Source organism: Pundamilia nyererei, unplaced genomic scaffold (assembly GCF_000239375.1).
Source record: "Pundamilia nyererei isolate P.nyererei 1_Seehausen unplaced genomic scaffold, PunNye1.0 scaffold00015, whole genome shotgun sequence".
In the NCBI taxonomy this organism is placed as follows: Eukaryota; Metazoa; Chordata; class Actinopteri; order Cichliformes; family Cichlidae; genus Pundamilia; species Pundamilia nyererei.
Window position 1 is genome coordinate 4112743 of NW_005187416.1, and position 23072 is coordinate 4135814.

The following is a 23072-nucleotide window of genomic DNA, read 5'->3' on the forward strand; positions in this document are numbered from 1 at the left end:
CTGTTGTTGTTTTTACTGTAGTCTATAGGCCGAACTAAGAAAATATAAGGAAAGAAGCAGCTTTAAGCAAATGTCTGAGAACTGAGAAGAAAAGCAAAAACGGAGAGCTGGAGAGTACTAAAAAGCTTTGCTCTGATGTTCAACATCCAAAACAGCACCTGCATAACAGCTAGCATCAGTTACTCTCCACTCTTAGGAACACACACAGATGTTAGTGGTTTGGAGTTAAGCAGAACTACATTGTGGCGAAGTGTTAAGTCTGCACTATTGTTCTTCGTTTGCTTTTTGTTTGAGTTGTGGAGAAGGAGAGCACAGGCAAGAACCCTATCCCACATTTAAGTTCCTTCTGCCTCCCGACAGTGAATTTGCACCTCTGTTTTCTCCCCACAGACGCTCCCACTAACAATGAATCAATCGATGACGGGCGCCGCTTCAGCCCAAGCTCTGTATCGTTTTGAATTTCATGGACCAGCTAAGTGTGTCTGTCTGTGGAGCTTGTTAGTTTGCTTTGAAGTGAGGTCTGACCGGAGATGTATTATCTCTCAGGCTGGAGTTGTATTATTCTTCACTGACCCAAGACCGAGCTAATAAGACTGAGGGGCAAAGGGCTGATAGCTGAGAGAGAGAAGAAGGGCGACGCCATGGGAAACAAACACAATGTTATTTAGTCCCTTGTTCTTCCTTTTTATTATATTTGTTCATGCGGTGGTGTGTGTACGTTTTGCTTTTTTCGTTTTTTCCCATCTCTTATATTATTTTATGTGAGGCGATGATGCCTTCTTCACATTTTGCTGCAGGGAAAAATGTGTTATGATAGGCATGACCAAAGAATTTGTCAACATGTTTTTTTCCCCCATATTCCTACAGGAATAACAGATTTATTGGCAGATGTGTAGATGTGCGTGGGTGTGTCTCTTTTTCAACAGCTGTGTAACTTTCCCATTAGCAAGGACGCCCCATGTTCATATGCATAAAACTATGCTTTGAGAACTATGAAACCTGGGTGTAATTGATGCTGCAGGTTATACGCCTGTGATACAGAACAAAATGCTGTGGATGAAGAGGGATGCTACACATACATAATGCAGTTTGTACAGATATTACAGAATTTGCATTACCAAAGGTTCAAATTTACTTAAAGTTTTAATGCAATTTCTTAAATGGCTGTCCATTTGTATTCCCAGGGCATCAAATGAAGTACATTATATATTTGATATGACATTTAGTTTATTTTGCGAACCCATACTTGGCTAAGCCTTAAGACCACATGGCATCACTGTCATTACAACTCAGTATGTATTTGGACTATTTTGTCATCTGCATTTAGATGAATTAATGAGATAACCCAGCACTGCTTCACAGCAATGTCAGATGCAATATGATGTGGCCACCCTTGCATTGCTGTATTTAAAGGTAGTTGCAATTTAAGCCTTCATGTGTGAGACAGCCTTCCTCCTCCATCCGAAACTTTTGTCAGCGTGGGATGGAACAAAATGACGTGAGACAAGAAATTGCAAAACAAAAGGCAACCATATTCCCCACACCCCCATATAATTGTGCAGTTCAATGTGACAAACCCTCTGTACTCTTTGAAGATGCGTGGAATCAAAACCGTGACACTCTGTCATTGAAACGTCTTCCCATTTTGTTGTGTAATCTGAAGGAGCTGTTGGCCCAGAGAGCAAGCAGCACAGAGAGGGGGTATTAGTGAATTATGGGAGACAATTGGATTGTGTTTTTCTTTTTATAATGGTGCTGAGCCCAATAAAAAAAAACTTAATGGATATCTTTAGAGGAACACTGTGCTAATGTAATAGCCTGATCTGTCCCAGTTACAGCTCCTGAGTCTCAGGGAATGTTGATTATTTGCTAATTAACTGGAAATAAATATGAATATGAAAACAATTAGTATGCAGATAACATCAGTCTGGTTTGCACACCCTGAATATATTGCATCATCACTGAAACTATTTTTTTTCTCTTTTTTACTCTCAGAAACCTAAAACCAGTCCTTTGATCAGCATGTTGCTGCTCGAGTGTTGTGACTGTGCAATTACATGAAAGCTCCCATAACACGGACACTATACGTGTTCTTACCAAACCAGAACGTTCTCAGTCCTTCTCAGCCAACATGAAAAGTTTTGAGTTACGACACATCCCAGGAGACCCTGGGAGAAATGGGCCAACTTGCAAAAGCAATATCACTCCAGCCACGGATAAATCACTGAAACCTGAAAGCTATCAGAGTTAGCGGGTTGCTGGGGGAAATGATTATGGGATTAACGCATGTGGAAAGTGTGTTTTTGCACCATCAGTCAGAGAAACTATTAAAGCCATACAGAACCTACAACAAGAAGTGACAAGGGGAGGAAATTAGAAAGCTGTGAGCACCAGACGTTTACGCTGAAGTTATTTAGGGAAGACGATCGCAACTGGAATGAGCAGCCTTTTCGCCCACCTGGTGCTCTGTCATCTCTGACGCTGATTGGTCACTGCCTCACACAGACTGAGAATGTCTTCGTCTCATCTGAGGGCAAAACTGAGAAAGCTATATGGATTGGATGTTAGGAAAGGGAGGGGGTAAAAAAGATGCATGCTACAGCAAGGGGGAGTCAGGACGATGCTGGGGGGAGACATCGTCACCCCAACCCAAGAGATTGGACCAAGCCCCAAGGGCCCTGGGTGCAGGATCGCAGTGACACTCCTGGCTTAAAGAGGTGGTTAGAGGCGAGAGGCTTCTAGTATAAGTCCCCCCCCCCAATTATAAAACTATATAAAAGGACTTGATTTGATGATACCTTCATTTGTGTGTGATAACTGATTTGATGATAACTATTTTATTCAACTATGGAGAATTTTTTTTAAATTAAGTTCCAGAAGCACAGACAGACCTTCATCCAAATATAGAAACCTTTTTATTTTACAATTTTCAGAAAAAAATATCATACAATTCCAGTTTAATTGTACAGTTTGTTAAATACCTAAATACACCTTTACAGTTGCAATGTCAGTAGAAAAAAAATATTGGATATTTTTGAGATACAAAATGTACACTTCCCTACACATCAAAGCTCACACACCTACACAACATTGTGTGATGGGCCACGTTGGCCACTGACATTAAAAACATTTGCTCCTGTAAATTACGATTATTCTGCCCAACAGACTTTCGACTGAACATGTGAAGGTGGGAAAAAAAAAACCTTTAAAAATGCATTTGGATCTTAACGTTATAAAACGTTTCAGCACATTTACGATTGCTCTATCCCAGCAGCTGTGGAAAAGCATTACATTTGAAGTGTTTGTGTACTTGAACTGTGGTTTATACCATTATATGGGTGCCAGCTAGGGACAGGAATTGAGGATTGGGTCTTGTAGGGAACAGTTCCCAGTAGTTCAATTCCTTTCCTTTGATATGTTTCTTAGTGATGGTGTCGACTCTAAAAACGGTGCCAATGAGAACCGATCTATGTTAAGTGCTAGTGAAATCGATTTGCTAAATTCGTATCCCTAGTGTCTGCAAGGAAGTTTTTCTTTACTTAAATACTTTATCACAGTGGATAAAAGCTGAAATAAAGCAGTGCCTGAAAGTCTTCGACCCAAGTTATGCTTTGATGTAATAAAACAAACTTTACATGTGCAATGGAAAGGTACATATTACTCTGATTGAAAAAAAACCCAAACTTTTAAAAGCTTATTCAATTAAACATAATTGAAGGGATACAGTTGGCAACATCCTGTGAAATTTCCCCAGAGACACAGATCCATTTAAGTTCCTTTTTAATTTAATGCACTTTGTACAAAACACAGTAAAGATGAAGAGCATGAACGCAATTTTGGCATCATCTCGTTTCCTCCCCCATCTTTTCCTGCAGAACAGTCAATTATCATTGCTATCATCCTATCTGCAGAATGCAGTTCCCATCATTTTGTGACGACTCACTAAACTGTCAAAAAAAAATTCACAAAAGGTGCTCCTCATCTTCCTGCCCTCGAGGCAAACATGCCAAGCTTGGGATTATTCTTTCAACAACAGGGACAGAGAGCTGAGTTTAGACTGTAGTGAGATAGCTTAATTTGTTATACTGATAATGTTATTTTAACCTCAGATTTATTAGTGATAGCACCAACATCTCAATCATGGTGGATCCAGGCCTGTGTGACTGGGGCTTTACCAAACATTTTCCTGAAGGAAAAAAAAAAAAGAGAGAAAAAAAAAGTCATGTTAATGACGATTCTGGTTGTGAGACCCAAAAGACTCAACTCTAAATACCAGCAATGACCTCTGGTTCTTTTCTGCGCAGCTGAGGCAAGGGGAACATGAAGATTACTCTGCAGGGAAGATTAGGACATCTAAATAAGACTTTTGCTGTATTTTTGTATTTTATATTTTGTTACTTAAAAATAGGACTTTGGCTATTCTATAAAGCATTTTAGCACGTTCCAGGTCAAATTATATCATGATTTACTGTCAATAAACTGTCAGATACCTGTTTAAACACTGGCCTTCCAGTTGACTAATCATGGCATTCTATTTGACAGCTAAGTTCTACATTTTCTCTAAAATCAGCTCGTCCTACTGCATTTGATCCTGCTGCCCCTGATGTTTTATTGGAATAAGGGATTTTCTGGCCCTACTATAGCTCTTCATGCCTAAAACATCTTTGAAAAAGCACAAGCTAACACATCAGCTACCTGAAACACTTTTCTTACTAATTCTATACAACACAGCCAAAAGTCTGTAATGATGATAATCTTCTTCTTTTTATCCAAGATTTATGTGACAGTTGGGCTTGGCAGACTCAAGGAAAAACAGATGCAATAAACTGTTCTGCAGGATAAATGTGAGAGAAGAAAAACAAGATGAAATATTAAAGAATAGTACACTTTCTCAGAGAGAACTATAAAGTAACTTTTAGTACTTAGACAGTCTCATTTGAACCAAAAATGTTGCCTTATGTACCCACCTTCTATAAAACTTCCACAAAGAGTGTTCGTATTGACAATTCTTTAGAAAACAAACAAACAAACAAACAAACAAACAAACAAACAATCCCAGCAAAAGCCCAGCCCATTATCAATTCTAGTATGATGTCAAAGAAAAGAAATTCAAAGAAATCATATCTGGATATACAGTGGATAACAAATTGTTCCTGTTGGATCATCTGCTGGTAACCTTACTCGGTGGTCTGAAACAATAATTCTAAGTCATCTTTTAACAATTTGACAGTGTACCACAAAAAGGTTTACATTTAGTACGCTCCTGCTGCTAATAAATAACAGTTACATGCTGGTAAATGAACCATTTACTGTAACTCAAGAAGGGTTTTTTGAAAAGTAGATCAGGTTTTAACAACTTAACAGTCGAACATGTTAGAAAACACTTGTGATAGCCATTTATCTTCACCTCTCAATAATCTCATTGCAAATCTACCAGCTCTGCTATCTAAATATGGGTTCTTAGTTAGCATTTGTGTGAACAATTTATGTGATAACACAGAATTGGAAACAACAAATCATTGTTTGCACTGATTGTGATAAAATCCGTTTTGCATTTGTGTTGGAAAAGGTTTTAATCTGCACACAACAAGGAGCTCAATATATATTTTCCCCCAACATTTTCTAATATCTGACTTAAATACTGAAATATTGTGATATATAGTGAATATTACCATTTCTTTTGGTCTACTACTGCATGTTAATATCTTCCAGAGCCCAATACCTGGATCTGATGATTAAAATGGCACACACTGAACATTGTTCTGCTTCACAAAATGGGATTAGAGAATATGCACAAGCGACAGACCAGAACATCCCAAAACATAGTGTCAAACAGGGATTCAAGCAAAATCACCATCAGCTAAACCACAGGATCAAAGAAAGGATGAAAGCACATTTGATTAAAAACAGAATGAAGAAAAGGATTTATAAAGGCGGATGGCGACACTGGTAAACAAAGACAGCAATTTCCTCTCTCATTATAATATTCTGGATTGAACAAGTGGGAAAACAACACAGCATCATATCATGATTTCAATACAACAAAAGGTCTTCTTAGGGTTGTGGTTTACTTTTGACAGCAGGAGCAAATATGCTGGGAAAACAACAAAAAACAGTCTTTTTAGCTCTATTCACAGCCAGCAGTTACACGTGTGTTCACAAAGCCAGTGGTGCGTTCAAGGTCCTGCACCAGAAGTCAATTCATGATCAGTTCAAAGACTTGAGGAGTCTTTTACAGCATAAAAAAAATCCAAGCAAAGTCACTTCCTGAATTGAGGAATTGTTCCCTATTTTCATCTGGACATTTCAGGCCACACACATTTTCTGCAAATACACACAGCAACATCTAGTCCTCTTCTAACAAGGCACTAAGATTTCATTCAAGTTTATCATTCCATAAGTGCTTAATGCATTTTAAACCCCCCTCTCACACTCACACACTCACACACACACACACACATTAGTCTCAATCCCAGCGCTACCTTGGCGAGGCTATCCTGGATAATTTCCCCTTTTGGTCTCTACTCCCGCTCACACTGTACTCTAAAGTGATGTGTCAGCATGGCGGCCAGCCAATCAGGCAGCCCTGCTGAGAATCAGCTGGCCTGTCAGTCACACGGCCAGCCATCCGGGCGCGCAGGGGTCTATTTGTGGTGCTGCCTGCTGCTCCGCACCTTGACGAGACCCCTTGCTTGGCCGTCTGTGACCGGGTTGCTTTAGTGACTGAGTGGAAAGCGGCAAATAGCGCACAGAAAGCAAAGGAGAAACTCAAAGAGGTGTGACAGCTACTCCCACTCCCACTGTCACCACAATAATGACAAAGAAGCTCTCGTGGTGCAGTCAGACAGAAGTTTGGCTTGGGAAAACTTACAGTGCATATTATAATTATTATTATAATAATTGCATATTGTTTTCTCCATTTGCTTTTGGTACAGCCCCAACAAAGTACACACTGTTGAATGTAGCAGGCAAATGAGCCCCAAACTTTAAACATCTTGCTGTGTGCGTAGTGCCAAAAAAGCACACTTGCTTGTATACTGCAAATCCTATGAGATGTAGTATGAATAATGACGAGGAGTCGTAGTAGCATGGGTGATGCGAAGTAGCACGGCTATTTAGCTAACAAACCGCAGTAACCACGCAACCTTAAAACTAAATTCTGAGCAAATACCTCCTGATTTAGTGGTCACTGCTTTGAGGAGCTTTTCTCAAAGCATTCTCAAATAAAGGGACCCACTCCAGGGTGAGATCTCACAGGAAGCACTTGTTGGAGCCTTGTTGCAGTGCGATGACCTTACCTTGGATCTTCTGTTTGCCATTGTCGCTTTTATCTCTGCGTAGGCCTCAGACAGCCTGCATTCTTATTGGCTATTTTAAGAGATGCAGGACCTCTATGAAGAAAGCAAAATCTAGTCTGACTGCACCATTACCCAGCAGGAGTCAGCCTGCACATACCCTGGCATCGGATAGCGCTCGCGTCTGAGGAATATAAGAAGAACGTGGCACAGTGACAAATCTGTGAAGGACTAATCAATAAATACAGACAGGAAAGCAGAGAATAAGGAACAAATAAGTGAGGCACGTGCAAAAGGTCTTATCTCCTTGGACCGTCTTTGTCAACTTTCACCCACTACATTCAATGCAGCTCTGCCCGCAGACCAGGAGTTACACACATGAGGGGAAGGATGAGGGAGGGAACAGAAGGTTGTAAAGGAGAATCACTTCACCAGGTGATTTTAAGAGTGGTTCTGCCTGGCTTCACCCAGGTGTCAGTACGACTTTGGCTCAGCAAGAGCCCCTCCCCCCCTTCATCTACCCCCAGGGAGGTTGTCAGAGCTGGAGAGACATAAGGATATTTGAGAGGGAGAATGAAAAAGGTGGGCAAAGGTGCAGTCATGCAGGCAGATAGAGACGGACATGCAGGCAGTGGCAGACCGGGAGAGAAACGAGGGAGGAGAGATTGGAGGATAAAAGGTAGATGGACAGAAAGAGAGGGAGAGAGAACTGCAAACAACAAACCCCCAGAGAGGAAACAGTACAGGGGAAGAGAGGGAGATTTGAAACGGGCAAAAGAAATAAAGAGGAATGGCAGACGATAAAAAAATTAAATAAAAATCAGGAAGTGAGACAGACCTACTGCCACAGCAGCACCCCAACAGAACACACCCATCTCTCACAGAGTAACTTTTACACAAATCCCATCAATCAAACTCAAACCCAATCTTCCCTCACACTAATGCGTTTAACTAACCCCTCTGCGTCCCGTCCTGCCTCACTCCCAGCACCCCAAAGAGAAACAGCTGTCACCTCATTGCGAGGTAAATGGGAAATACCCCAGTTCGCAATAGCAGCAGCAGCAGCTCCACTTCTGCGTGAGTCCTTCCTCGTGGATGCTGCAGGACTTCACTTGGCGCCCTGATTGAAGTGCTCCAGCACGGTGGCGTTGGTTTTCTCAAATAGCCACTGCTGAGTGGGCGAGGACGGGTCACACGTGTTCATGAAGACACGCCGCTCGTTCAAGCTGCTGTCGATACAGCTGTTGCTGACGGGGTGATACAGACTCTTATCCTGGAGGGAGAAACAAGGGAGATGACGGGCTGCGTCAAAGAGAAACTCTTTGGAAGCTCATTTAAAACACGGACAGTGTTTGAAACAATGACTCCCTGACAGCTATTGCTCTAAATGCTCCACATTTTCATGTCTCGTCTGTTTTATGTCAGCGAGAGGGGATATCTCGACTGTTCAAACCTTCTGTTTGTGAGGGACGGCCAATGAGAATAATCTTGGGTTAAGGGTGGAGGACAGGAACTATAATGGCTTGTTTGTGGTGGAGGATAAAGACTGCACTAAAACTCAGCTCAGGTTAAACAGTGACTCATGCAAAGATATTCTAATAGAATCAAATAATGAATATACAGAGCTGGGAATGGGTATAACAGGTCCACTTTAAACCAATGTTTGCAAGTAACGCTTTCAACTTGTGTTGTTTACTGCTGCCAGCATGTTTCTTTGTGGCTACATTAAATCCCACAATGGTTACAAAAATAGAAACGTGGCCCTTTGTAATAGCCGAGCATAAAAGCACAACAACATAATGAGCCCCGTAGATTCGGTTAAAAAGTGCAAAGCTTTGGGAACTGATTAAGCATTCTTGAAGTCATTCATTCTGAAGCAATTACATTTGCAATTTTGCTGTTTTGTACTGTAAGAGGAAAACAAAAAGGCTCAGAGAAAGAGCTCACCACACAAACATTACACATAACCACGCCGAAGGCGCCGACTCTGATCTCCGCTTCATCTCTGTCATACCTTTCTGTAGCGCCACAGCTGGTTGCCTTTCATGCCGTGGCAGTCGTACAGGGTGACGGGGCTGTTGTGGGAAATGGCATCGAAGCAAACTTTTTTCGTGTGCATGGGGTCGCCCACCCGAATGTCCTCTCTCCAGCCAAACGTAAACACCTGCAGGAGATATAACGTAATGATTCTTTCCTTTTTTGAAGTGCGATGATCTTTACGCGACATGAAAAATTCTCAGCACAGGGTGAAGGGACTTGCAGGGGACTTGAAATGAATCGTTTGTTTTGTAGGTCAGAACTTTTGAAAAGAGCGATACAGGGTTAAAATATCAATGTGGGAGAAATCGTTTTTATAACCTACTGTAAGAAACTTTCACTTTCCTATTAAGCTGCTTTTGCTCCTTTGTGCTGTTTTGCTTCTGTAGAGTTCAGAATTGAATTTTATAAAAATCTAAAAGTTTATCATAGTTGTGGCCTTTGATTATTGATGGGAACTTCTGACCTGTTTTATACAGGAGGAGACTTGAACACCTCGGTTTCTGGAGTTTTCTGTATGAAACCTCTCTCCTGGTTACTCTGGCTTCCTCCCAAAACCCAACAACATGCACGTTAGGTTAATTTGTGATTCTCTGATTGGCTGTAGGTGTGAAGTGCTAAAAGCGATGTATGGGTGAAATTGGCTTGCAGTGCAAAGTGCTCTGAATGGTCAGTAAGAGAAGAAAAGTGTGATACAAATGCCAGCCTGTGTCCATTCAGTGTGAATCAGACTTTCAGGGAGCAATCTAAAAATAGCAGCCGTACTGGAAGCAGTGCAGCACTGACAGGAGAGTTCACTACACTTTAGTCACCATTTTTCCCCCATATCCAGTGAGGGTAACACATCTGACTGATGACCGAAAGGTAGCTGGTTCAATTCCAGCCGGAGACACAAATGTCAGGAAACGCATCTGGTGTAAGACGCTGCCAAATCCAACACGTGGAGTTACCTGCTGTGGTGCCCGTTTGTGAAAAGGGAGCAGCTTTTAAATAGGCAGATTTTTTCAACTCGCACTGCATTTTGTATATATATATATATTTACTAACCAAATGAAAGAGTTATGTACACAGCAGATATTTTTTTTTAACCGTTTACTGAAAATGTTTATCCTTTGTCCTCATGTCAACCAGCCCATAAACATGTCTGCATGCAGAAAAATGTCCTAATATAATACACTACACTGGGTGCATTTTAGTGCATGTGGTCTGAAAGAAGACCACAGTTTTGTAAAAGAAGAGTCAGGTTCAGTCTATGATCACAATATAATCAAATCGCTACAAAACCCTCCTCTCTGGACTGCTGGTGTCATAGAAGGTGCTTAGCATGGTATCATGTTTTTGACAGATGAGCAATAGTGTACCTTTTGTTATTATGATTCCCCGTCATTCTTCACAGACGCAGACATATTACTAGATTTTGACAGACTGTTTCCATCTTTCTCTGCAAAGGTTATTTTAATGTGTGCAGCCTTTTCCTTTGTCTTTACTATAGTCACGTATATGTACAAAGGAAACACAGACCCAACTACGGGCTTTGTAACTCTCTAAGCAGTCAATCAAATCTTTTATTCAGAGCACACGTGAAAACAGGAAACAGAGGACGAGCTGCAGAAGTCTGAAGAGGAGAAACAGGTGGGGGGGGGAAAAGGAGGCTTAAAGAAAATTTAGTTCAGAACAATGAAGAAAAGGGGAAACCCCAACTAAACCTGTTCATTATTTTAAATTAAACACTATTTGAAGACAAGCTCTTATTATTTTTAAGGAGAAGCCTTATTTTACTTGAAATGAGAACAACACTAGCCTTTAGGTCATTGGGAAAATTAGTAATAATTTTTAAAATACTGCTGAATTTTACTGTGTTTTATTTGATAGCCGACAATCATTTCTGTTCATTCTGTACACAAATGAGTGTCGCAGTAATTTCACGAACAGATACATCCTGAAGTTTGCTGACGACACAGTGATCGTCAGTCTTCTAGTGGGGGACGAGTCAGGCCATGGACAGGTTGTAGATGATTTTGTGAATTGGTGTGATGAGTCCTTCTTTTCACTTAATGTGTCTAAAACTAAACTAAAGGAGGGGAAAAAACTATGATTATTGATTTTAGGAAGTCCTCTGATAGCTCATCACATATTATCATTAAAGCTGGGATAGTTGAGAGTTATAAATATCTAGGTGTGGTACTTGACCATAAACTGTGTTTTCAATCTCATACTGATGCCACTACTAAAAAAGTTCAACAAAGACTTTTCTTTTTAAGGAAAATGAGATCTTTTAATGTCTCATCTCAGATGTTGTCCTTGTTTTATAGAAGTTTTATCGAATCTGTGATGTCCTTTTGTATCGCTGCCTGGTTCGGTAACCTGACGGTGAAGAATAAGAATCGGTTGGGACTTCTCGTAAAAACTGCTTTATTTTTGATTCAATAATTTTGTATTTATCTTATATCTATGAATACAGAGTATATCCATGATTACATACAGTTTTTATTCATGGTTCTAAACCTAAAAAATAAAGACCAACGTGTGCTGTATCAATTGTTCTTTTTCTTGACCCTTATTTCGTTTACTGTGACAGTGATGGATTAACGCAGCTTCTTATGATCCTTATCCATTTGTCTACATGTCGATGAGTTCATCAGAATGATTGATATCATAATCTGCTGATATCAAAGCGGCCTTAGCCGTGAAATCAACGATTATGATAAATCTTGATATGTACAATGAATTGAAACGTCTCAGCTAACAACTCATATTAGATTTTTGCATTTAGTTTCATTAAAACCAGCAAATGACTCATTTTGATTTGGTAAATGTAGAAGTATTTCTGGATTCCAGACATATCCAGACCAAAAAAAAAAAAAAAAAAAGTCTAATTCGCTCTTACTTAAAACCAAACATACAAAATTAAACTTTTAATCGCCATCTGTGTCCAGGTGACTGTCGCCCCTCTGGCCCCCAAACACTGTCTGAATGATTTGCTCCACTCCTCCTGTACAGGATCGAAAAGCCCCGACAAGGACAGCTGCCAGAGAGGCCACCTGTGAGCTGCAGCGAATGCATTTCGTGCTGGCTCTGAATACAGATTGAGACTGTGACACAAATTAAACTACAATGCATCTTCAGATTAAAGCAATTAAACTGTCAGAGCTCTGAGGCGCAGTATTTTGGCTGTGGAAACAAAAGGGGACATTCAATCCATTAAGTTTGTATTATGAGCTGTGCTTTAAGATCTACGCTGTGACGTGTGAGTGCAGAGTCCTTTTAGAACAATGCAGAGATAATGAAGAAGCTTTTCCATCTATGCGGGCACTATTTTTTTTGACATTTATGTCTCGTTAGCTGACAAAATCCAATTACTTAAGCGATTTCATAAATGTGCCCTTAGGAAAAACCTAAAATCGCTCAACTTTGTAGTTGAAAGGCACATTTGTGGACCACCAGACTACGCTTTCCTTTAGATTTCTTTTTAAACCTACATTGTGGAGTATAGGTGATCGCTATAATGCTTATTACATCCTGGACAGCCTGATGACACAGCAAGAAAATAGCCGTTATAATAAATCACTCCTACCTGTACACCTGCCACCTTCAGCAATGTAAGGACTGGCCCACACACACTATCGAAGCTAACAGAAAACTCCCAATGCAGGGAATGCTGGGAAATCTGACCACAGTATAATGAATCTTCTGAGTAAGTACGGGGCGGCGAGTGAAACACATCACTGACAAAATGACAAAATTAAAGAGCAGCTTCTTTTAATAAAGCGTGCCAGGATCCTGATGAAATCAAGGGTGCAATTACATCAACTATTAAAATTATATGGGGAAAATTAAACTATTAAAAACTTCTAAAATAACGACTTTTGGCCCGGGTATCAAAAGAAGATCAAAGTATGGTTTCTGCATGCCTAATGTTGAATTAATGTATGAAAAAGGAGGCAGTTAAAAGTTTCAAAAACAGGCTTTAAAAATAAAAAGGGAACTGTGTGTGCAAGGGTTTCAAATATTTAAGGGCAGGTCCACAAGACAAAAAGTAAAATAAAGTAGAACTCAAGTCTTTGATGAAAACAAAACAAAACAAAAAAACCTGAACAAAAACACGAAAAAATCCCATTATGATGGATGAACCAAAACTCCCATGGAAATAGAAAAATATAAAGAAAAACAACAAAAAACAAAAAGGCTGTTTCTGTTGCAAAATCCTTGGAATCATAACATCCTCTGGGACTCACGGATTGGCAAAACCTGCAGTTTCTCCACCGGCCACTTGGGCTTGTCTTTAAAAAGTCAAACCATGTTGACGCCTATAAATCTGTACGCAAAGGCCACATTTTTTGAGCTTTGTACTGCAAGTTCAGCTTGGTCAGTAGAAAGATCTGACAACATGGCAGACACACTCCAGGTTACCAACGCGAGCAGCACAGGCAGCGATGATGCTGTGCCGAGTTTGCCTAATACAGTTATGCTGTAGCTTACGCTTCCCCTCAGGATATGTCTGGATTCTATTTTGAGATTTTAATTTAATGAAGATGCACATTTTGTTATGATCTGGACAATGTCAGCGCATTAATTCTCTGGATTTGCAGGTTTTCTTTATTGCCGCCTACAGTGATTGTATCAATGGGACCGTGTTAGGCGTGCTCACTGTGAGCACACAGGTTGACTTCTTTCTCACCACTCTCCCTGTATACAGAAGAACTTGGGTTAAATGAGTAATAATTAGACGTTAAAGGTGAACTAATAACATGACCTTAATCAGGCTCCATTCAAGCTACACTGATTAATAACTGACTTCAGTGACTTTTTCGTACCTGTCCATGTCTCCAGCTCACATCGCCTTGTCCCTTCACACAACTCTCCAGGCGGATAGGACTCCCCGACACAAAATGTTTACTCTCCATACACATGCTGCTACCCACGTTACGGATCTTCATCAAAAAACACATAAGAGCAGAGTCACATAAGCATGAAAGACGGCAGAAAGACATCATTCACGCAATAAGAGTTGTACATCTTCAACAGAGATCAGAGGTTTTCTTAACTACCAAAATCACAAAGAATATAATGCAAAAAAAAAAAAATCATCAGGCAGCTTCAAGTAGTATTATACCATTAGTTTGGGTTATTTCAGGAGGCAAGAACACTGCAATTAAGCTCTAATTAAATTCATGCACTGAGTGTAACCGGTCCACCGCTCCAGACAGCAGTCTGGTATGACAGACAGATAGGAATATTAGAGCCAAATGCAGAGAATTTCTGACAGCTTCTTGAGTTATTTTAGAGGAAACCGCTGGTAATTACTCTTATCTTTTGGCCTGCCATACCAAAGGAGAAAAGGAAGAATTTGCTTAAGACACCAGTAACAAGACCAACTATCTTTAGACTGAACCTCTGGCACACAAAGTGGCATTTTAAAACTAAACTACATGAAGCTGAGAAAAAAATAGCTTCACATTACATATTCAAAGTACTCACTGTCATGACTTTCTAACACACATTTCTTGGTAGCTCTAGTTCCATCTTTCAATTAGGCTGCCTTTAATTAGAGGATAAGAGCAACTGTACCTCTCCCCATGCAGCAGCAGGAGGCTCCACAGGTGGGTAGTGCTTGGGCAGATCCCAGGCCACCTCACTCATGAACCACTTGAAGTTCTTGCAGTTGAGCCGGTTCCTCAGCTCCTTCTGCACAGTCATGTCTCCTGCCGACAGGTGGCGGTACTCAGGCCTGCGCTGGTAGATGTACTCGGCGTACTCGTCCATCCACACTTCTGCTACTCGCTTCAGGTTCTGAGATCAGAATGGTTTCTCAGTTAACTCTACAGTTACAGACCACATTTCACACTGTTAACTATCAGAACAACAGACATCAAGTTCTCACACCAATCAAATAAATGACTATATTTATAAAAATGTTGTTGGTTCATTTATTGGCAAAAGCCGAGGCTCACAGAATAACTTTGCTACCATCAGGTTACTTCTTTGTATATGCAGCAAATTCTTCTTTCAAATTCTGCTTCTTACACAACTACATGATCAAGTTCTGCACGAACTGGACCAACAAATACCCCAATTTGCTAAGCTGTCGCAAACTGACTGACAGCAGTGATTTGTGTATGTAGTGCCTGAATTGGCTCATCAGACAGCAGCCTCTTTGGTTGACAATCAAGTAATGCAGGAAATGCAGTTAAAAGTTAAAAAAAAAAAAAAAAAATTATATATATATCTATATATCTCTCTCTCTCTCTCTCTCTCTCTCTATATATATATATATCTCTATCTATCTATATATCTATCTATATATCTATATATATCACCTTTCAAGAAAAGAAAAATCATAAAGTGCTTCACAGAAGCTAAAACATAAAAACAAAAATCAACCACAAGCAAGTTTAAAAAGATACGTTTTTAGCTGTTTTTAAAAGAGACCACCGAGTCCACATATCTCAGGCTCAAAGGGAGAGAGTTCCACAGTCTAGGGGCCACAGTTACAAAAGCTCTGTTGCCTTTCGTTTTCAGCCTCGTGTGTTGGGCAACCAGCAAGCCCTAATCACATGACCTCAGGGACCTGCTGGGAATGTATGGATGTAAAGGTTCCCTGATATATGTTGGTGCTTGTCCACGCAGAGCCTCGAATGTCAAGGTCAAAACCTTCAAGTGGATTCTGAATTTATTAGGGAGCCAGTGCAGCTGAATCAGCAGGGGTGTGACATGGGAGTACTTGGAGGACTTGGTCAGAAGCTTTGCAGCAGCATTCTGAACAACTTGGAGATGCTCCAACGAGGCTTTATATAAACAAGCAAACAAAGAATTACAATAATCCAGACGAGATGAAACAAATGCATGAATGACAATTTCTAATTCGGAGTGCGATACAATGGGTCTCAGCTTAGCAATGTTTCTCAAGTGATGAAAACAGGACCGGACCAGGGATTTAACATGAGCGTCCAAACCATAGGCAAGAAAAGTAGAAGAAAAACTGTACTCAGAGGTAGCCACAGAAAAGGATCGTTCATGCAAATAAGATTCAAACCACTCCAAAGCAGACCCTGATATACCCAGCCAGTGTCTCAGCCTATCTAGCAGAACATGATGGTCCACAGAATCAAAGGCGGAGGTCCAACATCAACAAAATAGAGCATTCTCCTGCATCACATCTCATCAAAATGTTGTGGGAGACTCTAAGAAGTGCAGTTTCAGTAGAGTGAGCCCTACGAAAGCCAGAGTGGAAGTTGTCCAGAATGCTGTTCTTCAAATGGATACTTGAATTTGACTTCAAAGACGCCCAGGTTAACTCTACAACAACTTTCAGGTAGAGAAAGTTGTTTTTGTCTTTAAAGCCTTTATAGCCAATATTTCCTCTTTTTTTTCTTAATAACGTGGCTGTTTCAGTGTATTACAATTTGGGCTATTGGCTGCAACAAGTGTCCACATGCACATTACATTCCTTTGTGGCTACTAGTTGGTTACTAATGGATATTCCAGGCTTTTTTGTGCAGGCAACCCTCTAATATATTTACCATCTTACCATATGTAAATCAATAATATATTTTGCTCCATAAAAGAGCCATGAAAGATTTCACAAAAGCTGCTCGTAGGTGAAGAAATCTGATGAATTTTCTTTATGATAAATGCATTGATAAAAAGTCATGAAATATGTTAGAAATTTAAATATTTGTGAAATTTCAGTTTTTCAAAGTCATCTAATGAGAAACTGGACCAATTGTACTTGCGTCTATTCCCTAACCAACCACCAGTTTGATCATCAAAGTGGTGAAATTCCCTTTAGATTAATTCCAGACTCGTAATCTGCAGAACAGCTATCTGAGATTCTGTGTTAGTTTTGTCACGCCGTGCAGCACATTTAATATTCTCCCCTATGCCTTTTTTTTTCTGCTTTTGCTGTCTGAAAATATTTGTAATAAATATATAAATAAATAAAATCTGCTTTAAAGTCTTACAGTTAGCTGGCCTGTTAGCTAAATTCCTGCCTTTCTGGGCATCGTGTCTTCACTGCAACAAACAAAGCCATCATTTGTACATCCTGCCACCCTTGAAGTTTTGATTGATTTGACATGACAAAATGATCAAAGCCGCTCAGTAGAAAGGAGGCCAGTCATCATACAGGACCTGTCATCGTGCCCCGGGAGGCGAGAGATGAAAAAAGTACCTTGTCTCTAGTCACGAAAGCAAATATAACACTGAACTGAATTATGTGCTAATTTACAAGGTGCCTTTATAAAGGATGAAAAACTGTCTGTTTCTTTTCTTTTTTTTCTATATACTTGGTGTTGGGAAGCTGTTACGCCTAATTAGGTCTCTAATGACATTACACATGGATCTGAAACATTCTTTGTAGCTTTATGAAATAAGAAAATCTGAAATCAGCTGTGAGACTGGCTTGGCTTTAACAGAAGAAAAGGAGCAATATGCATAATGTGAGTTGATGTTGTGAATCCACACTTAAGTATTACTGCTTTGTCAATTCAACTTGTTTTTATTTTATATTTATATACTGATGACATTATTCACTAAAGATTGAAAAGATGAATTATCAGGAAAGAAAAACCCAAATGCCAACTGCATTCATTCTTCCTCTTTACTCAGAGGGGGGGCATCTTCTTTTGATGCACTCCAGTGGCTCCACCTTTTCTCCTCTCCTAAAGAAACCCAAAGGTCAAAGTCACCACTCCAACCAGATTTAAGGGCTAATATGCCTTGGGAATAACCATTTCGATAACCCCAACCTTAAGGTGAAATTCTTAGAAAAAGTGGTAATTTTAAGACTTTTCTTGGTATTTCATCACTAAGAGCTACTCTTAGTGCAAGGAAGTCCTGGAGAATAAAAAATAAGGATTACGAAACAAGAAGCCCTTCTGAAAAAGTGAAACACGTAAAGGTCTGATTTAATGTCTTTTTACAAGATCACATCCTGAAAAAATAATTGCTAAAATCATGAGGAAAAACAATTTTTTTTTTTTTAAACCCATCAGATACTGATAGAAAACCAAGAAGGAAAAAAAAAAATAGAATATGGACTTACTGCGAGCTACATAAACAAAACAAATAAACAGAATATATCCATGTAGGTTGTTTGGGCAAACAAGATGCTTCTTTAGTTTTTATAAGCCGACAGAGTTCCAGATATTTAACTGCTAGCGGAGTTGTGTTGGTTGCTTCATGTGGTGCTGGTAATATCATTGCACAACCACATCCATTACGTTATTCGCCTGAACGATAGGTGCACGGCACGATTGTGCACGGCACGATTGTGCACGGCACGATTGTGCACTCGGCAAACGCACCGTTGGCACAACCTGCCAGGTTAAAAAAATCAAGATGTGCACGACCCGTTGAAAACAGCTAACGACAGTAGCTGTGTCGTCAATTTCATGTCAAATTTGTCATATGGTGCTGGTTGCAAGGCACTGAGATTTCCTGACCTACCATATCTTAAGATGTTGGTCATTATGTGAATCATTTGAGAGACACTGTAGAATCTACACATGTCAAGATGCGAGTAGAGCTCGAATCACCCGAGAAGACTTCCAGGACTTCTCGGTACAACATTGAACACTCGGATCCTCAAAAGAGTTTCCCTCCTCTGTGTAGGTGGAGTAAGTGCAGCCAACGCAACAGGACAATAGAAGTCTTGAGAATCTGAGAGAGTAGTAAAGGACTCCATCAATGTCCACTGTGAACCGTCGCTCAACAGAGATTGTTATAAGATCTAATGAGAGCAACTTAAAATGAACAAGAACACCCAAATGTAAGACATCAGCTACAAAGAATGCATTATTTATTGTACATTTAGGCCACTAAATTATACATGTAGTGACATAAGCTCACAGAAAAAGCCCCACCCTTTTGTCTCATTATAAGAGCATTAATATTCATGACTAAGAGGCATAAAACAGGTGAGGAGGAGAGAAATCCGATGCAAAATGAGCGACAGTAATGGCAGCACAGACAACATCTGACACAGGTTCTTTAAGCCTGCTTTGAGTTGCAAACATAAAAGCCTGAGCAATGCGAAATCCATCCATCTGAAGCCTTTGAGGCGTCAGCCTCTCGGGTGCGCACGCATGCCTGGGAGTATAGATGGTAGCAGCCTTGGAGGCAGGGATGGTGAAAGGAATGAGAATACAAGTTCAGCAATCCTCCCAGGAAGGAATAAATACAAATCCTCCAACCCTCGGAGGTACAGATGTAGTGAAGAAAAGCTTCCAGCCACACACACACACAGGCACACATAAAATCCCTGTAGCAAAGCTCATCGCCTGCAGCAAAACTCAAGCTCTGTGCTCCCTAGGTGAAGTGCAGTTCAGTGGTTCTATCTTCCTGTGTGCCGACTGGACTTAGAGGGGGCTGAGATTCCCTGATGTGCACACACATACGTGCACACAAAACTCTATAAATATGTCTGGAGATCCTTTGTTCTCTTTATCTGTACCTGCTGAAATGCTTCTCTCACCATGATACTTAAAAGAAAATCAACATAAATGAAAAAAAAAAAGTCTTGAAGGTTTAATTCTTTCCTGAGGCAAAAGATTTTTAGAGCACGGGAGAAGTGTCTCTTAGTGAGCCATGACTAAATCCTTACACAAACCAAAGTCTTTATTGAGTCCTGTTAAGGGAATTCTTCAGTCCGTTAGTTCTGCATGTCTAGATATACATTCTGGATTTTGTGCAGCAGATCTCTACTATTAAAACTGAAACAGTTAAGGCACTCTGATGGACTGGTGACTGCTCCAGGGTGTATCCGCCTCGCACACTATGGGAGCTGGGACAGACTCTGGCCTCCCTGCAACCCTAAGTTTGATAAAAGTGGCGGGGGGGGGAAGGGTGGATGTTTAGAATGATAAGCTTTTTACTGGGAAAACTCTTTTTACTCAGTTGGGGTTGGTTCAGTTGCTTTGAAGTGAGAGCCACAAACAGTGTGTCATCAACAGCAGGTGGTGTCAAGCTGCCAAGCAGACGGGAGCATTGACCGGCACCGGAACTAAAGTCATGGACTGTTGACGACACAGTCAGTAACAAAATGGATTTTAGCCACCTAAGGGAAATCAATAGTGGTTTAAGTTTATGCCCTATTTACCCACAAAGCCAGAGCACATCATCAGATTGACAACCCCGCCCCCCCCAGCAATTTTACCACACAAAATCTTAAACTTTTTCCACCTCCTGCTGTTTTGATTGGTTATTTTATATTATGGTGTCACATTGTGACATTTAACATTTTGGGGTTATGAATTGTTAGCCGTCTGCTGTCTTCCTGCATGTTGCAGGAGAACTTTAGGCTTCAGTGAGCAGAGGGATAGAGGGGTGGATTTGCACAAGTCGAATGTTTGTGAAATAGTTTTTTTTTTTTTTAACGGGTTGTACGGAAGCCCCAAACGCAATTTCATTGTTCTTTGACAATGACAATAAATAAATACTTGACTTGACTCTAATCCAGCGCTATCAAACTCATTTTACATGGTGGGGTACATAAAGTCCAAATATGATCTTAAATAAGAAATGTCTGTTAGTAAGACGACAGTGAAACTGCCAAAAACACAGCTAAAAATGCAAATTTATGCCCTCCTTGGCAGTTTTCACACTTTACAAAGTCATGCAATGGGCTGTTTGATTACGTGATTATGTTTGCTGTGTTTGACACCCCTGCACCAATCTATTGATTTGTGTTCCTCACACAACATTATACTTGTGCTGCTAAATGAAATTTTCCATCATTTTGCTGATCATACTAGAGCTCGAGTTGACTTGATTTATTTTGATATGATACAGTATATAGAAATAAATATCTAGCTCCATCTCTCTGAATGTTTTGTTGGAGGATATATTTGAAGTTATGTTTTCCAAAACAACTGACACATTCTCATAAATTTAGAACTTCTAAATTTTTCTTCATAAATTTAGAACTAATCCATTATAAAATATACAGAAGCAGTTCTTTGTAGTTGTTGTTGTTTTTTTTCCCCAGTCCCTACTGAAGAGTCTGGACAACACAAATGATCCAAAATACACTCAGTGATTGTTACTGTCATTTGGAGGGGGTCATGTCCGTGGAAGTGAACATGTACATATATAGTAATGAGACTTGGGCACTCTCAAATTTGCCAGCCATGTACAGTAAGTATTTACTTATATAAGGCTGTTATTCAGTGTCTACTAAACACTGGTCAGTGTTTTTCACACCAATGTTTAAAAAAAGAAAAATCACAAATAAAAAGTAAACAAAACAAAACAAAAAATAACAGCTTAAGAGCACTTTGTAAATTGTGCTAACCAACCTTATGCTTTTAGAGCTGAACTGATAACTAAGGTCCACAAAACAGAGGTAAATCTTAAAGTGCTGTTTGTGTGTGACAGCGCTTTGTGTCATTATCATGTAAGTCATTTTAAAAATGACTTACATGATAATGACATGTGGAGAAAAAAATATATATTTTTTTTGTAAATGAAAAAATTTACAAAAAAAAATATACTAAAAAACAAAACAAGAAAATGCCAATCTTTTCTCCCCCCAAGCTGACATACAAAAAAAAGCTCTGTAGAACACACACACACACACACACACACACACACACACACACACACACACACACACACACACACACACCTTTTCCTAACATTTTTTTCGTCAGATCTTCTATCAGGAGTGTTTGAAAACAGATATACATGAAGAGCCATACAAGCTAAACATGAAGATTTTTGGTTATATTATTTACATTTTTACAATAAGCCATGGCCAAAATAAAATATACCAGCTAATACCAAAATTAAAAATTAAAATGAAATACAACAGTTGGTCAGTGACTTCAGCCATCACTGTATGGTACAAAAAGAGCCTTTGGTGTTCAGAGTTATCTTGACCTAAGATCACGCTAATTCATCTAGTCTAATGGGGCAAGTCAGTAGTAAATAAAAACCTGTATTATTATTTGATTCTTTGTAAACTAGTAGAGAAATCAACAAAAACCAGATTCATAACAGCCCCAGGTACAGTCAATACTTTTATACTGTTAAAACCAGCCTGTTTGTTTGCTATCAGTATTCAATACAGCCTCACTGTGGGGCTAATGGTCAGACCAAGAAGGCAAAAACCGAGGCCAAAGGGATTAATTACATATTCATCTGAGCCAAACAGAGCCAGGTGTCAGAATGAGGCTGAGTCATGCATAATGAATAATGTTCAGCTACAGGCCAGAAAGCCATTTTTAACACTTCTCATACTGTTTCACAGTGTTAAAGCTGCCATGGAATAAAGAAAGGGGAGCTAATTATGAGAAAATTCTAAGTTGTATGCTGTGTGTGTAGGTGACAACTTTTAGAAATGCAAAGTAAAGGAAACAAAAGCTGCTAAAAGCCTGCATCACACTCACAGCGGCTTGCAATTCATTGGTCTTTTCATGTAATGCTAGCCTTCAGTATTGAGTAGATGGTAGATTTTGGATAGTAATCGGGTTTTTACGCCCAGTCACAGATAGGAGTTGTTAATGCTAATGCTTCTGCAACCTCCCAGGAAGGGTTGAGCGATGTGTTAAAAGTATCCAACTGCCACCATCAGTGCAGTAATCACAGGCTGCTGATGTTTGTGTGTGCATGGCAACGATCATTCCCCCATTTCACTGAGAGACTTAAATGAAGAACTTTGAGATGATGGAGTTAAATGAAGAAACAGGTGGAGGTCATGCATGTCAACCGAGTTCGAAAGCAGGGTTTGTGAAATAGCTG

At 39.9% G+C, this 23072-nt stretch overlaps 1 protein-coding gene across 1 annotated transcript in view; it reads right to left on the reverse strand.

Moving 5' to 3' along the window:
- Positions 1–7078: 7078 nt before the first annotated feature.
- galnt10 (UDP-N-acetyl-alpha-D-galactosamine:polypeptide N-acetylgalactosaminyltransferase 10 (GalNAc-T10)) overlaps positions 7079–23072 on the reverse strand; it is a 119510-nt gene continuing 103516 nt past the window's right edge. Inside the window, exons 9-12 of the mRNA XM_005725442.1 lie at positions 14901–15122; positions 14147–14263; positions 9310–9459; positions 7079–8568 (exon numbers count right to left, since the gene is read on the reverse strand). Of these exons, the coding sequence (XP_005725499.1) occupies positions 8404–8568; positions 9310–9459; positions 14147–14263; positions 14901–15122 (654 nt within the window). The 3' untranslated portion in view covers positions 7079–8403. The remainder of the gene's footprint in view (positions 8569–9309; positions 9460–14146; positions 14264–14900; positions 15123–23072) is intronic.